The sequence below is a fragment of the Entelurus aequoreus genome, linkage group LG06, assembly GCF_033978785.1.
Source record: "Entelurus aequoreus isolate RoL-2023_Sb linkage group LG06, RoL_Eaeq_v1.1, whole genome shotgun sequence".
Classification (NCBI taxonomy): domain Eukaryota; kingdom Metazoa; phylum Chordata; class Actinopteri; order Syngnathiformes; family Syngnathidae; genus Entelurus; species Entelurus aequoreus.
In genome coordinates, this window is record NC_084736.1 from 76,241,884 (window position 1) to 76,257,017 (window position 15,134).

Consider the following 15,134-nt stretch of genomic DNA (forward strand, 5'->3'; position numbering starts at 1 on the left):
GGAGGCAGTGTGCAGGTAAAAAGGTATCTAATGCTTAAACCAAAAATAAACAAAAGGTGAGTGCCCCTAAGAAAAGGCATTGAAGCTTAGGGAAGGCTATGCAGAACGAAACTAAAACTGGACTGTCTACCAAGTAAACAAAAACAGAACGCTGGACGACAGCAAAGACTTACTGTGGAGCAAAGACGGCGTCCACAATGTACATCCGAACATGACATGACGATAATGGCCTTTTTGCCGATATCCGATATTGTCCAACTCTTAATTACCGATATCAACCGATACGATATATACAGTCGTGGAATTAACACATTATTATGCCTAATTTTGTTGTGATGCCCCGCTGGATGCATTAAACAATGTAACAAGGTTTTCCAAAATAAATCAACTCAAGTTATGGAAAAAAATGCCAACATGGCACTGCCATATTTATTATTGAAGTCACATGGGGGTGGCCCACTCTGATACATTTTGCCCATTTAAAAAAAAAAAAGAGGCATCTCTGCAATATCGTATGTGTATCCTTTATATTTCTAAAACCACACTGCGCAATGTCAAGTTTCAGTCACACTATGATCATTTTGTTATTGCATTTTTAATTCCTTCATTATTTGCACTTTGGTGCTAACAATAAGTAGCTCAAAGTGCATCATTTGTAAACGCATCCATATTGCTGTCAGCCGGACAGCTTTCCGATAACCCTCTGCCCCGAGCGTGCCTTTTAGAGGGTATCGTTGTCTGTAACTTGACAGGACTGACGTGCATCATCTGTTATCACATCCCAGTAAGGCCTGTAGAAGACGGAGGCGCTTTAAAAATAACATGATACCCCCCCAGTTGGACATCGGTGTGCACGCAATGTGTTTGGCAAAAGAGTCTGAGAGATTGTCATCAGCATATAAAAAAAAAAAGACACTCCAAATGATCTATGAAGACATTAGTGGCATCAGAAAGCATACAAATCAAGTCCACACGCTACTTTAAATTGACAAGTTTATTCAGTTGCTATAAATGAGGACATTTTGCAAGGCAACTGAACCTTGACTTGAAATTAATTTCTATATCATATACCAAACCTGGGCAAATTAAGGCCCGGGGGCCACATGCGGCCCGTTAAACTTTTCAATCTGGCCCGCCGGACATTCCCAAATAATTTTTTTAGATCTTTAAGATGGAAACTGTAGCTGCCATTATGATGTGCAGTGATGTTTTCTAATGACCGTAAGTCTTGAACTATACAAAGTATTTCAATGGTTGGAATCTGCGCTTATGGATGATATACCAGTTACTATGGTAATCTAATTAGTTACTATGGTCACCCTTCGCGTTCATATTTCACTGTTTGTTGCGTTTCACTTGATTGTAAAATATGTCGATCGAAAGGGGGTGCGACATTCATATTTTGTCAATATTCAATGTTTTATCGTTCATAGAAAAATTTAAAATTCCATTCTGTTTTTTAAGGCGGTCTGTCATAACGTTTTTAGCATTCAATCAGACATTATTGTGACGTTTTGTATTAGTGTCCCTAAAAATAGATATACCGGCCCATAGACACATTTTTTTCTCTAAATGTGGCCCCCCGAGTCAAAATAATTGCCCAGGCCTGTCATATACTGTACATAAATATATTGTTTTTGATTCAGGACAGTTGATATTTATAGATAAAAGTGGAAAAAGTGATCAAATGGGTTGTACTTGTATAGCGCTTTACTACCTTCAAGGTACTCAAAGGGCTTTGACACTATTTCCACATTCACCCATTCATACACACACTTCACCCTTGCATAAGGAGCAAGGGTGAAGTGTCTTGCTCAAGGACACAACGGACATGACTAGGATGGCGGAAGTCGGGGATCGAACCGGGACCCCTCAGGTGGCTGGCACAGCCGCTCTACTAACCTAGCCACGCCGTCTCCAAAATTGGAGTATCTGTCCAAATAAATGTTATTAAATTCAATAGAAAAAAGTATTGTATTTCTTAAAATTATTTCTGGAAATATACAAAGAAACAAGTAATCAGATCACATTCAAGCTGCAAAGATCTCCAAGACTGGCAATAAGAATACAGTCCAAGGTCAAATTAATCTTGCTAAAAATATTTGGCTGCCAGTAAGCATGCATATAAAGTAGTGTATGTATGCAGCGATAAGGACTGTATGTATGCCGTTATCACTGGACACTTAGATCAAAAGTACAGTAGATCAATGTTAAGAATGTGTCAAGAACTATGGTGAGAGTCAAAACTGTCCAGTACAAAGTTATCTCAAGGCACTTTTCCTAAAAATGATAGCTGTGTCTTACCCTTTATCAGTGTATATTGACCTAGAAGTGAGTGAAGTAATAAACAATAGAGTATATTAAACCGCTAATGAGTAGTACGAAGGTTTACAAGTACGTGACTGGGCTCACAGCACCAGTCTGTCTTCGCCTCCTTCCTGGATGACTTGGCCAACAGATACCTCCACCTGTGCTCGGATAAAGCATTGTCTCTTGCACTCCATCAGCTGCTCCAAGTCTCTCCACATCTTCATCTGCTCCATGTTAGCACTGTGGTTCTCCCTTACCAGCTTCTGCTTCTCACGTAACTTCTGCATTACACATATGAGAAAGACTAAATAGTGGTATTTAGTCTACAGTATTTGTATATATATATATATTAGAGATGTCCGATAATAGCTTTTTTGCCGATATCCGATATTCCGATATTTTCCAACTCTTAAATACCGATTCCGATATCAACCAATACCGATATATAAAGTCGTGAAATTAACACATTATTATGCCTAATTATGTTGTGATGCCCCGCTGGATGCATTAAACAATGTAACAAGGTTTTCCAAAATAAATCAACTCAAGTTATGGAAAGAAAATGCCAACATGGCACTGCCATATTTATTATTGAAGTCACAAAGTGCATTATTTTTTTTAACATGCCTCAAAACAGCAGCTTGGAATTTAGGACATGCTCTCCCTGAGAGAGCATGAGGAGGTTGGGGGGGGGCGGGGTTTAGGGTGTATATTGTAGCGTCCCGGAAGAGTTAGTGCTGCAAGGTATCTGGGTATTTGTTCTGTTGTGTTTATGTTGTGTTACGGTGCGGATGTTCTCCCAAAATGTGTTTGTCATTCTTGTTTGGTGTGGGTTCACAGTGTGGCGCATATTTGTAACAGTGTCAAAGTTGTTTATACGCTCACCCTCAGTGTGACCTGTATGGCTGTTGAACAAAAAAGGCCCTGCATTCAATTGTGTGTGTGAAAAGCCGTAGATATTATGTGGCTGGGCCGGCACGCAAAGGCAGTGCCTTTAAGGTTTATTGGCGCTCTGTACTTCTCCCTACGTCCGTGTACCGTATTTTTCGGACTATAAGTCGCAGTTTTTTTTATAGTTTGGCTTATGTGACTTATGTGTGAAATTATTAACACATTACCGTAAAATATCAAATAATATTATTTAGCTCATTCACGTGAGAGACTAGACGTATAAGATTTCATGGGATTTAGCGATTAGGAGTGACAGATTGTTTGGTAAACGTATAGCATGTTCTATATGTTATAGTTATTTGAATGACTCTTACCATAATATGTTACGCTAACATACCAGGCACGTTCTCAGTTGGTTATTTATGCCTCATATAACTTACGCTTATTCAGCCTGTTGTTCACTATTCTTTATTTATTTTAAATTGCCTTTCAAATGTCTATTCTTGGTGTTGGGTTTTATCAAATAAATTTCCCCCAAAAATACGACTTATACTCCAGTGCGACTTATATATGTTTTTTTCCTTCTTTATTATGCATTTTCGGCCGGTGCGACTTATACTCCGGAGCGACTTATACTCCGAAAAATACGGTACACAGCGGTGTTTTAAAAAGCCGATCATTTTGAAACAGACACCGATAATTTCCGATATTGCATTTTAAAGCATGTATTGGCCGATAATATCGGCAGTCCGATATTGTCGGACACCTCTAATATACTGTATGTATGTATATATATATATATATATATATATATATATATATATATATATATATATATATATATATATATATATATATATATATATATATATATATATATATATATATATATATATATGCCTGAGGGATCGAAGGTCCGTAATATCATGGCTTACGTGCAGTGATTTCTCTAGATTCTCTGAACTTTTTGATGATATTACGGACCGTAGATGGTGAAATCCCTAAATTCCTTGCAATAGCTGGTTGAGAAAGGTTTTTCTTAAACTGTTCGACAATTTGCTCACGCATTTGTTGACAAAGTGGTGACCCTCGCCCCATCCTTGTTTGTGAATGACTGAGCATTTCATGGAAGTTGCTTTTAAACCCAATTGTGGCACCCACCTGTTCCCAATTAGCCTGTTCACCTGTGGGATGTTCCAAATAAGTGTTTGATGGGCATTCCTCAACTTTCTCAGACTTTTTTTTGCCACTTGTGCCAGCTTTTTTGAAACATGTTGCAGGCATCAAATTCCAAATGAGCTAATATTTGCAAAATATAACGTTTTCCAGTTCAAACATTAAATATCTTGTCTTTGCAGTCTATTCAATTGAATAGAGGTTGAAAAGGGTTTGCAAATCATCGTATTACCGTTTACACAACGTGACAACTTCACTGGTTTTGGGGTTTGTACACATATATGTATATACATATATATACAGTATACACATGCATATACAGTATATAGAGAGAGCGATAGAGAGAGAAAATGGCAAAAGCTCACCTTGCCAAGCAATTCTTGCTCTGCAATGTTCTTCATGTACACTTCCCTACAAACAAGGGTATAAAGGGTATAAATTCACACGCAAGCCATAGCAAATTTAGTAGAACGACTTCTCTGTTTTCATTAGGGTGTGGTTCATAAATATATCCCTCATCCATATTCTAGTTCCACTTGTGGTAACAACTTTCTAATAGCCCTTTATGTGGATTAGCAGCTCAACTGACTGTGACGTAAGAAGAGCTCCATGTGTGTATAAAAGGTTATTCATCTTGCAAGCAGCTGCTCAGCCTGACTCTGCACGCTCACCTGATGGCCTTTTTCCTCTCCTGGACATCAGAGGACACGTAGGCCTTCATCTCTTCGGCAGCCCGCTGTATTTGCATCTCAATGATCTGTGAAGGACACAAGTTCAATAAAGGGGCAGGTAACCTCAAACAAGGCAAGGCATCAAACCACAGGTGCCATGTGGTTCGGGTTTCAGTTGAGAGACCGGGTCTTCATTGTTCATTTCAATAGTTCTTGAGACAGCGGTTCCACACTCACAGTTTGAGTTCCTGAACAAACTCCTAAACAGACTTTATTGTATGCTGGAGTTTCTACTGGGAAAAGGCATCAAGCAAGTGTGGGCTCGCGGCTTATAACGTACATTAAAGTCTTCCTTAGTGAACAAAAGGGTTCTTTTTCTGTGCCGTGGTTTCAGGGGAACAGACTCGGACTGTAGTTTGTCCTTTATTAGCTAAACAGCAGCTCAGAGTATGTAAACTTCAGTGGAAGACTTCAATATTGATAGGCTGAAGGGGGTGTGATTGTGAAGAAAAAAACGTCCAACCTATGTTATGTAATTGGATAACCATAGTTTGTCCATAATGAACACTATGCATAAGCATACGCTTGTCCATACGTGCGCATGGCACAAGGACCGCGGATTGTATCTTGCGATCAATGATTGAATTGGTTGTTTCACCAGACCTGCTACCATATGTCTTGGGAATTTCGGGTATGACAAAGTTTGAGTTTAAAATTGATCAGCACCTGGTGTCGAGTTTGATTATATGACAGGAGAGGATGCTGGAGAGATCTGGCAAGACACAAGCGTATAGGGAAGGCGTTGTGTTAACATCTTGCAGATTTGAACTTTCAACTCATACCTTTGCCTGTACCTCGAGGCACGCAGGAGATACTCAAATTCTTAAAAATGTTGCTCCTCTATTGCTGAGGCTTTGGATCAGGGCTGTGGCTGCAAGGTGGTTGGTGTCAGTTGTGGTAGGGACCCCTTAACCCTTTGGATGTTGGAAGACTGTCATGGTTGACACAGTACGATTGGCAGACTGAGTGGTTTGTCCTCCTATTCAAGATGGGGGATTGGATGGTGTGCACCACAGAAGATCACACAAAGTTTATTCCAGAGTGCTGGAGCCATCAGTAAAATCTCAAGATACAGGTGTAACCTGCCTGAATTTGCCTCCTTCACACTACTTTTGCATCAAACCAGGCTCCCCAGATTGAGAGACGAGGGCATTAGGAAACAGCGCAACTCTTAAAGGCCTACTGAAATGAATTTTTAAAAATTTAAACGGGGGTAGCAGATCCATTCTATGTGTCATACTTGATCATTTCGCGATATTGCCATATTTTTGCTGAAAGGATTTAGTAGAGAACATCGACGATAAAGTTCGCAACTTTTGGTCGCTGATAAAAAAAGCCTTGCCTGTACCGGAAGTAGCGTGACGTCACAGGTTGAAAGGCTCCTCACATTTCCCCATTGTTTACACCAGCAGCGAGAGCGATTCGGACCGAGAAAGCGACGATTACCCCATTAATTTGAGCCAGGATGAAAGATTTGTGGATGAGGAACGTGAGAGTGAAGGACTAGAGTGCAGTGCAGGACGCATCTTTTTTCGCTCTGACCGTAACTTAGGTACAAGCTGGCTCATTGGATTCCACACTCTCTCCTTTTTCTATTGTGGATCACGGATTTGTATTTTAAACCACCTCGGATACTATATCCTCTTGAAAATGAGAGTCGAGAACGCGAAATGGACATTCACAGTGACTTTTATCTCCACGACGATACATCGGCGAAGCACTTTAGCTACGGAGCTAACGTGATAGCATCGGGCTTAACTGCAGATAGAGACAAAAGAAATAAACCCCTGACTGGAAGGATAGACAGAAGATGAACAATACTATTAAACCATGGACCTGTAACTACACGGTTAATGCTTTCCAGCCTGGCGAAGCTTAACAATGCTGTTGCTAACGACGCCATTGAAGCTAACTTAGCAACGGGACCTCACAGAGCTATGCTAAAAATATTAGCTATCCACCTACGCCAGCCAGCCCTCATCTGCTCATCAACACCCGTGCTCACCTGCGTTCCAGCGATCGACGGAGCGACGAATGACTTCACCCATTCATCATTGCGGTCGGCGGCTAGCGTCGGATAGCGCGTCTGCTATCCAAGTCAAAGTCCTCCTGGTTGTGTTGCTGCAGCCAGCCGCTAATACACCGATCCCACCTACAGCTTTCTTCTTTCCAGTCTTCATTGTTCATTAAACAAATTGCAAAGGATTCACCAACACAGATGTCCAGAATACTGTGGAATTTTGCGATGAAAACCGAGCTTTTTGTATTGGATACAATGTGTCCCAATACTTCAGTTTCAACGATTGACGTCACGCGCATACGTCATCATACATAGACGTTTTCACCCGGAAGTTTCGCGGGAAATTTAAAATTGCACTTTATAAGTTAACCCGGCCGTATTGGCATGTGTTGCAATGTTAAGATTTCATCATTGATATATAAACTATCAGACTGCGTGGTCGGTAGTAGTGGCTTTCAGTAGGCCTTTAAAGCTCCTGGAACGAGGTTTACCAACATTCTACTGCAAGGCCACATTAGCTGGCATCTGTTACATCGGTACACTGGAATAGCTCTACACCCTTGCTAGGGTACTAGAAGGTGCAAGGGAATTTACCCAACCAGTTCGGTCCTTATTTGAGGACCTGGAAAGGCATTCAGCCGTATCATTTGTTTACTGTGGGGGGGTCAGGTGCTGGCAATTACGAGCCATCCAGTACTTGTAGAATTGTACTAGGAGCGTGGTTCGCATTGCAGGCTATAAGTTTAACCTTTCTATGGTGAATTATGGCCTCCGAAATGGCTGACATTTGTCACCGGTTGTGTTCATTATCTTTGTGGCCACAATCTCTATTTCAATATCCATCCCTGAAGCCAAGGTGCAGAGGATGTCCAGTTAGCGGACCTTAGGATCTCACATCTACTTGCAGATAAAGTACTTCTAATGGCTTCATTGAACTTTAACCTTCAAAATTGACAGGAGCGGACAACAGCTAAGCTGCCGGGGTGAAAATCACCACCTCTGATTCCCGGGCCATGGTCCTCAGTTGAGAAAGGGTAGTTTGTGCCCTCCAGGTTGGGCGTGAAGTCTTGCCTCAGTTAGAAGTGAGGGAAAGATGAATCGTGACATTAACCTCAGTCCTCATTCACACCATCACTTATGGCCACAAGATTTGGGTAATAACCGAAAGGACAAGATCGCATACAAGTGGCGAAATGAGTTTCTTGCAGGTTCAGCTCACCCTAAGAAATAGGGTGAGGAGCTTGGTCATCTGAGAGGCACTCCGATTTCTCCTCCACGTTTAGAGGACCGAGTTGTGGTGGCCCTGGCATCTGCTTTGGATGCCTCCCAGATGCTTCCCGGGTGAAGTGTTTGGAGATTCCCAACTGATACAAGACCACAGGATAGACCTACGACAAACAGTGTCTCACAGCTGGCCATGGGACAATTGGTTTGGAGTAAGGTTTGGTTTGGGCATTCCTTCTGAGTCTGCTTTCCCCGGAACCCGAAAAAGTGTAAGATAATGAATTGATGGAAATTGGGTTTGGTTTTCTACATTTGCCATTTTTGATTTTAACAGGTTTCTACTTTTGCAAACTTTTCCACCAAAGGCTGCATACAAAAAAGGGAAGGATGGGGGTGGCCCACTCTTATACATTTTGCGCATTAAAAATGCTAAAACCAATCCAATCCATTGATATTACGTGGTGTAAGGGACAGAAAAAAGTGTAAAATTTTATACTACAGTATATTCATTATATTTTCAGAGGGAAAATTTAAAAAAACTAGCTGCTGGTTGAAAGTGGCACCCGAACATCCCTGTAGTGATTGCTTCCTCCTTATTCTTGCCTCAGACTTGCAGTTGATGGTATGATATTTGTTTTCCTCCTGTGCCGTGTCTTCTCTCAGTGCCTTCACCTCCTGCAAATCACAATTAAAAACACTTTACTACCTAGAGAGTGCAAAATCATTGCAAATAATTATAAACACACAGCAAAGAAACAGAAAAAAATGAAATTCCATGACTAGAGGTGGAGTACAGCAGAAAACTAAAAACTATACCTGCTCCAATTTAGATCTGTTGCTCTCCAAACCAGCACCACAGCTTTCATACTGTGACTTCTTTTCTTCATATTCCGGATTTAAGACCTGGTGTGAAAATATTCCGTCCACATAAAACATACATTTTCCATACAAAATCATAGCAGATCCTCAATTTCAACACTTTCCATTTATAGTATCATTCAAAACATGGTGTCCCTTTGTGCAACTTCACCAACAATAGCCTCTTACAACGTCTATTTCTGTCTTTCGGTTGCAAAGGTTTCATTGGTCGATATTAGCTGGGCAGGAGGAAGATGGAACACATGTAGGAAAATGTAATCCTCCGCCTTTAGCAAAGCAATGTGGGGGGGCTTTCCCTTCAAGCTTTGGTTTTTTTCAGGGCCATGTGAATGACTCTGTCATGATAATGGACAAACAAAACAGCAGCACAAATCAGTAATAGATTTGCAATTGTTAGTACTACTGAGTCACAGTTAATCACTACTGTATTGCTTAAAGGGGACCTATTATGCAAAACCAATTTTCTTACCTATGGGTACTTGTTGTGTATTTGGGATCTGCATAGGTGCCGAAATTTTGAAATTAGACCAGACCTGGGCATTTTGCGGCCCGCGGGCCGCATCCGGCCCTTTGTGCGTCCCTGTCCGGCCCACGTGAGGCCAATTATAAATTACAAAATACATTTTAAAAAGTATCTATGTCAAGTGTGCAATACAACGGTGCTGCTTTTGTTTTGAAAATCGTTATTTGTATTACTTCCGTGTGGACGTATGCGTGTGCGTGATTGTGAGTGAATGTGAACAGCTGCAATCACAAATTACAAAATAAAGTTGAAAAAACATCTATGTCGTGCGCGCAATACAACTGTGCTGCTTTTATTTTGAAAAGTATTATTTATGGGCGTATGTCCGTGTGTAACCTGCGAGTGAAGGTGCACATGCAGCGACAAGTGATGCACCGTGCACGGTTTACACCAGAGACGCTAAAAAGAGAAAAGTTGATGAGGAATGGCGTGTTTTCAACAAGACATGGACTGCCAAGCAACGTTCCCTCTAAGGTGCGTGCCTGCGCAATTGCACACTGCTCAAGCGTCCGCTGCGCGCAGCAAATATATGCCGCGCACCAAATCAAATCCCATCTGAATTCTAAACAAAATAAACACATTTATTCTATGTAATTTTGCAATGCAACTTTGAGTGACAGTGACAACAAGAGGCCCTAACGGTGTTCGTCAACACCGTTCAATTGAACACCGTTCAATTATTGTAACGTCTATCGAGATGCTTCGAGGACAGGAATTATATCGATCACTTTATTGAGCAAAACTGTTTATATTCGGACATAACCACACCAAAAACATGAGTAAAACACTTCTATCTCGAAAAACTAGTCATTTTCTGCCGTACAAACCAGGCCAAAACCAACTTGTCATCTGTCACCAACACGCATACCACTAAACCACTGGTGCGTTTATGGCCACACAAAAAGTCGGACAACTCAAACACCACACAAAGTTACACTATGACTCCTCAGTCATACGTGTGCTTATTTTACTGTAATTTTTTATTAATGTTAATTTATTTATATTAGTCATGGAATGCTGTTACACACACTATGTTGAAGTATTACTATTATTATTAATTATTATTATTATTATTATTATTTATCTTACGATATATATCAAAAATTATATTGAGCAAAATTTAATTGAAATATTGTCGATGTGGCCCTCCAGCAGTGCTCGGGTTGCTCATGCGGCCCCCGGTAAAAATTAATTGCCCACCCCTGAATTAGACCATGGAGGCATGGCGGAGATATTTAATGCTTCTTCTAAACGAGCGTTTTTCCCAAGTTTCATGTCAGCGGATATCTCCATACATGGTGGAAGTTTACCCAAAGAGCTTTGCGGGAGTCAGCCATTGTAGTCTAAAACTGTAGTCAATAAGTTCCTTCTTATTCTCTATCCTCTTGTTGTGGGGCAGACTGGCTCGTACATGCACATGTATCCTCCGCTTTTGCCATTTCTAACACAATGTAGCAAATAACTTGAACTTAAATCTGTCAGCAGACTCGATATGGAAGCGCTAAAAACTACAACATGACTGACGAAGAGAAGACACATTCCAAGTGGAGGCACGCAAATAAGACTGCCCACAAAACAGCGCATCCCGAAGTTAAAGATGGTCTGTAAAACAATCTATGCAAATAAAGAACCACTATTACATGTTATGTAGACCACAAACAAGTGTTTTAATGTAGAAAAAACCCTTTTAAGTGGTGCTGTGTCAATATTTACACATACAATGCCTTAATAACCCTATTTATTTGACATATTTATTTATTTAGTTACAATGATCTTGTGCAATATACAATAGTTGTTTATGATGTAGTAATGCTCACCTGACACTGTTGCCTCAGTGACCTCAGCTCTTTGATAATTGGAGCTAGAGCCGACTTCTTCTCCACTATCATTGAGTTTAATTGCTTCACCTATGAAAACAGACAACAATCATAAGGATTTTTGTTTTCCTCAAATGAAAATTGTAATAAAAATATTGGGACAGTTACCATTTCAGACATATCATCCAGTGTGCGGCCCTTCTTTTCATCCAGCTCACTCTTAATGGCTGACACCCTCTCTAGTTCCTCCTGGGTGTTGCTGTAGCCAGATATACCTTTCTCAGCCTCCACAAATTGCTTCAAAACCACACGAGAGAGAAATATGGCAAGTTAACGACAGGCAATAATAGGCAGCAAATGTATTATTGTGCTCTGTGTCTTGTAACAAAACATTATGAAACGTTATTTATTGTTTTTAATTATCAATCCCTTCACATGAGAAGCATACAGATGACAGGCAGAGTGAAGACGCATAGAATGATCATGGTATATACATATACAACACAGCTGGTGGCTTTAATTACTGAGGATGTTTACCTCTACAAAAAAGGTACGGTGCAAAAGAAACAGTTATTGTTTGGTCACCGTTGGTTTCTTGGTTGTTGGCTATTTTAGGTAACTAGTAACGTTAAGGAACATCACATGAATACATTTACACAATTGAAAATATAGGAAAAAGAGTAAGAAGAAGCAGATCCTAGACCAGGGGTCGGGAACCTTTTTGGCTGAGAGAGCCATGAAAGCCAAATATTTCAAAATGTTTTTCCGTGAGAGCCACATAATATTTTTTTAACACTGAATACAACTAAATGCATGCATTTTTAAGTAAGACCAACATTTTTAGAGTATAATAAGTCTCTTATTCTTTTTAATAACATTGTTATTCCAAAGCTAACCAATAATAAATAAAATACTTCATACCATTAATTTGACTTCTTGAACAGGTGCGATAGAAAACGGATGGATGGATTAAAATGCACGAGAATGTTTTATAATTTGAACGTTATTTTTAACACTGTGATTACCAGCGGAATTATTCACTACTTATCCTGTTAAGCAATGTCAGCTAAGATTTATCTGAGAGCCAGATGCAGTCATCAAAAGAGCCATAGGTTCCCTACCCCTGTCCTAGACGTTTAACATATTTTACTGATGATTATTCACACCCGTTTGAACATGTTGACACTTATAATAATTGTGTCTTATATTTTGTCATTAAAAAGTTTGTTCACTTCCTGTTGTGTTTAAATGCCACCATTTTCTAACTGAATGAGAAAAGAATAGACAGTGTCGAACAATATATAGATAGTTTAAACCAGGAGCATTGAAAGTGCACTGGGGTAATAATTGTGAAAATGTATTTTCTCAACTTTTATTCACATTTGAAAAAAATATCAAATTCTAAATTTTCCAAGTAATTTGGCTAAATAATGTTATTTAGCCTTTTTTTTATATATACACTACCGTTCAAAAGTTTGGGGTCACATTGAAATGTCCTTATTTTTGAAGGAAAAGCACTGTACTTTTCAATGAAGATAACTTTAAACTAGTCTTAACTTTAAAGAAATACACTCTATACATTGCTAATGTGGTAAATGACTATTCTAGCTACAAATGTCTGGTTTTTGGTGCAATATCTACATAGGTGTATAGAGGCCCATTTCCAGCAACTATCACTCCAGTGTTCTAATGGTACAATGTGTTTGCTCATTGGCTCAGAAGGCTAATTGATGATTAGAAAACCCTTGTGCAATCATGTTCACACATCTGAAAACAGTTTAGCTCGTTACAGAAGCTACAAAACTGACCTTCCTTTGAGCAGATTGAGTTTCTGGAGCATCACATTTGTGGGGTCAATTAAACGCTCAAAATGGCCAGAAAAAGAGAACTTTCATCTGAAACTGGACAGTCTATTCTTGTTCTTAGAAATGAAGGCTATTCCACAAAATTGTTTGGGTGACCCCAAACTTTTGAACGGTAGTGTATACCGGTATAAAATGTATTATATTAAAAAAATATATATCAATAATAATTTTTAAAAAATGATGTACACTCCCAGACGCACAGTGTGTATGGAAAAAGTTTGAAAACCTCTAGTTTTGAAAGAAGAAAAAAACAAGTAAATTGGAGTAAAAAAAGACAAAAGTACTGCTTGTGCAGTTATAAAGAAAAAATTAGAAAATAAAAGATGTTAGAAGATACTTGACCAGAGAAAATAATTTTCTTTAGTCATAAACGTGAGACAGGCCCCTTCTTTGGCTATTTTGAAGACCCTTCTTAAAACCCATTTTTATTCACTGGCTTTTAACCCAGCATGAGACTTTAAACTGTTTTTAACTGTTTTTAACTGCTTTTTATCTAACAAAATGTTCTTAGGGTAATTTGTATTTGCTTTTTCAATGTGTATTTTACTTCTGTTTTAAATGTTATTTTTTAGTCTGTCCTTTGCCTCTATTTCTTTGTGGCATACAGCCCTTTGTTCTTCAACTGTGGTTGTTTTTAAAGGGCTTTATAAATAAAGTTGGTATGGTATGGTATAAGTAATTTATCTAATTTTAAACTATAATACATAATCTTACTCTTCTGTGGGTCGTTTTGTAGCAAATGGCATTGAGAAGATAGCGCCCTTCTGCAGAGAGAGAGGGATACACTAACTCGTCACATCCAAAGGATGAGGCAGAAGAAAACTGTCATAGCTTAACAAATCCCAGCGAGGGATGAAGAAAGAGCAGTGGTAGCAGATGCAGCCGTCAGAAATAGAAGCTCCACATGGCTACTTTCAAACCGCCTATCAACAAGTCAGGCGCTGGGACCACAAAGAGGTGTGAAGCCATTCCCAAGAAGCTTACAGCACGCCAGTGTTAGCACAGCCTGCTTGAATGGGGAGATCAAATACGAACAGAACATTTGGACAGGGGTGGCCAAAGCACAGGCACAGGCACAGCACACATGCAAAAGTGGGGTGTGGGTTGAATGCCTTGCTCAAGGGCAATACAGCAATTCATTTCTTGTGGGGGAGCAAAGAGCATTTTTCCCACTGCTTCATTCACATTTTCTCCAAGTCGGTCTTTAATGGTATAGCTGCCCTATTTAAGAGAGTACAGTACAGTACAGTATGTCCAGTATAGTAAGTGCACTGCAAAAAGTCAGTGTTCAAAAATAGGAAAAAAAAATACAAAAATGAGGGGTATTTTGTTTGAACTAAGCAAAATTATCTGCCAATAGAACAAGAAAATGTTGCTTGTCAAGACTTTCCAAAACAAGTCAAATTAACTAACTTCAATTAACCCCAAAATACCTTAAAATAAGAATATTCTCACTAATAACAAGTGCACTTTTCTTGGTAGAAAAAAAGAGACCTTTTTGCTCAATATGTTGAAAAATATTCTTAAATTAAGTAAATGCTAGTGCCATTATCTTGACATAATGATATGCGCTCGGCATTACATTACTTGAAACCAGCAAACTTATACTAAAAACTAATTTATTGCTCTTAATGGAAAGGCAACAAGGCAACCACTTGTTACTCTCGGGGTCTACGAGCCGCTCAGGCAAATCATATT

At 39.4% G+C, this 15,134-nt stretch overlaps 1 protein-coding gene across 1 annotated transcript in view; it reads right to left on the minus strand.

The window, feature by feature from the left end:
- Positions 1-979: 979 nt before the first annotated feature.
- ift81 (intraflagellar transport 81 homolog) overlaps positions 980-15,134 on the minus strand; it is a 44,032-nt gene continuing 29,877 nt past the window's right edge. The window contains exons 12-18 of the mRNA XM_062051553.1: positions 11,740-11,868; positions 11,572-11,661; positions 9,169-9,255; positions 8,956-9,027; positions 5,049-5,134; positions 4,743-4,788; positions 980-2,591 (exon numbers count right to left, since the gene is read on the minus strand). Of these exons, the coding sequence (XP_061907537.1) occupies positions 2,409-2,591; positions 4,743-4,788; positions 5,049-5,134; positions 8,956-9,027; positions 9,169-9,255; positions 11,572-11,661; positions 11,740-11,868 (693 nt within the window). The 3' untranslated portion in view covers positions 980-2,408. The remainder of the gene's footprint in view (positions 2,592-4,742; positions 4,789-5,048; positions 5,135-8,955; positions 9,028-9,168; positions 9,256-11,571; positions 11,662-11,739; positions 11,869-15,134) is intronic.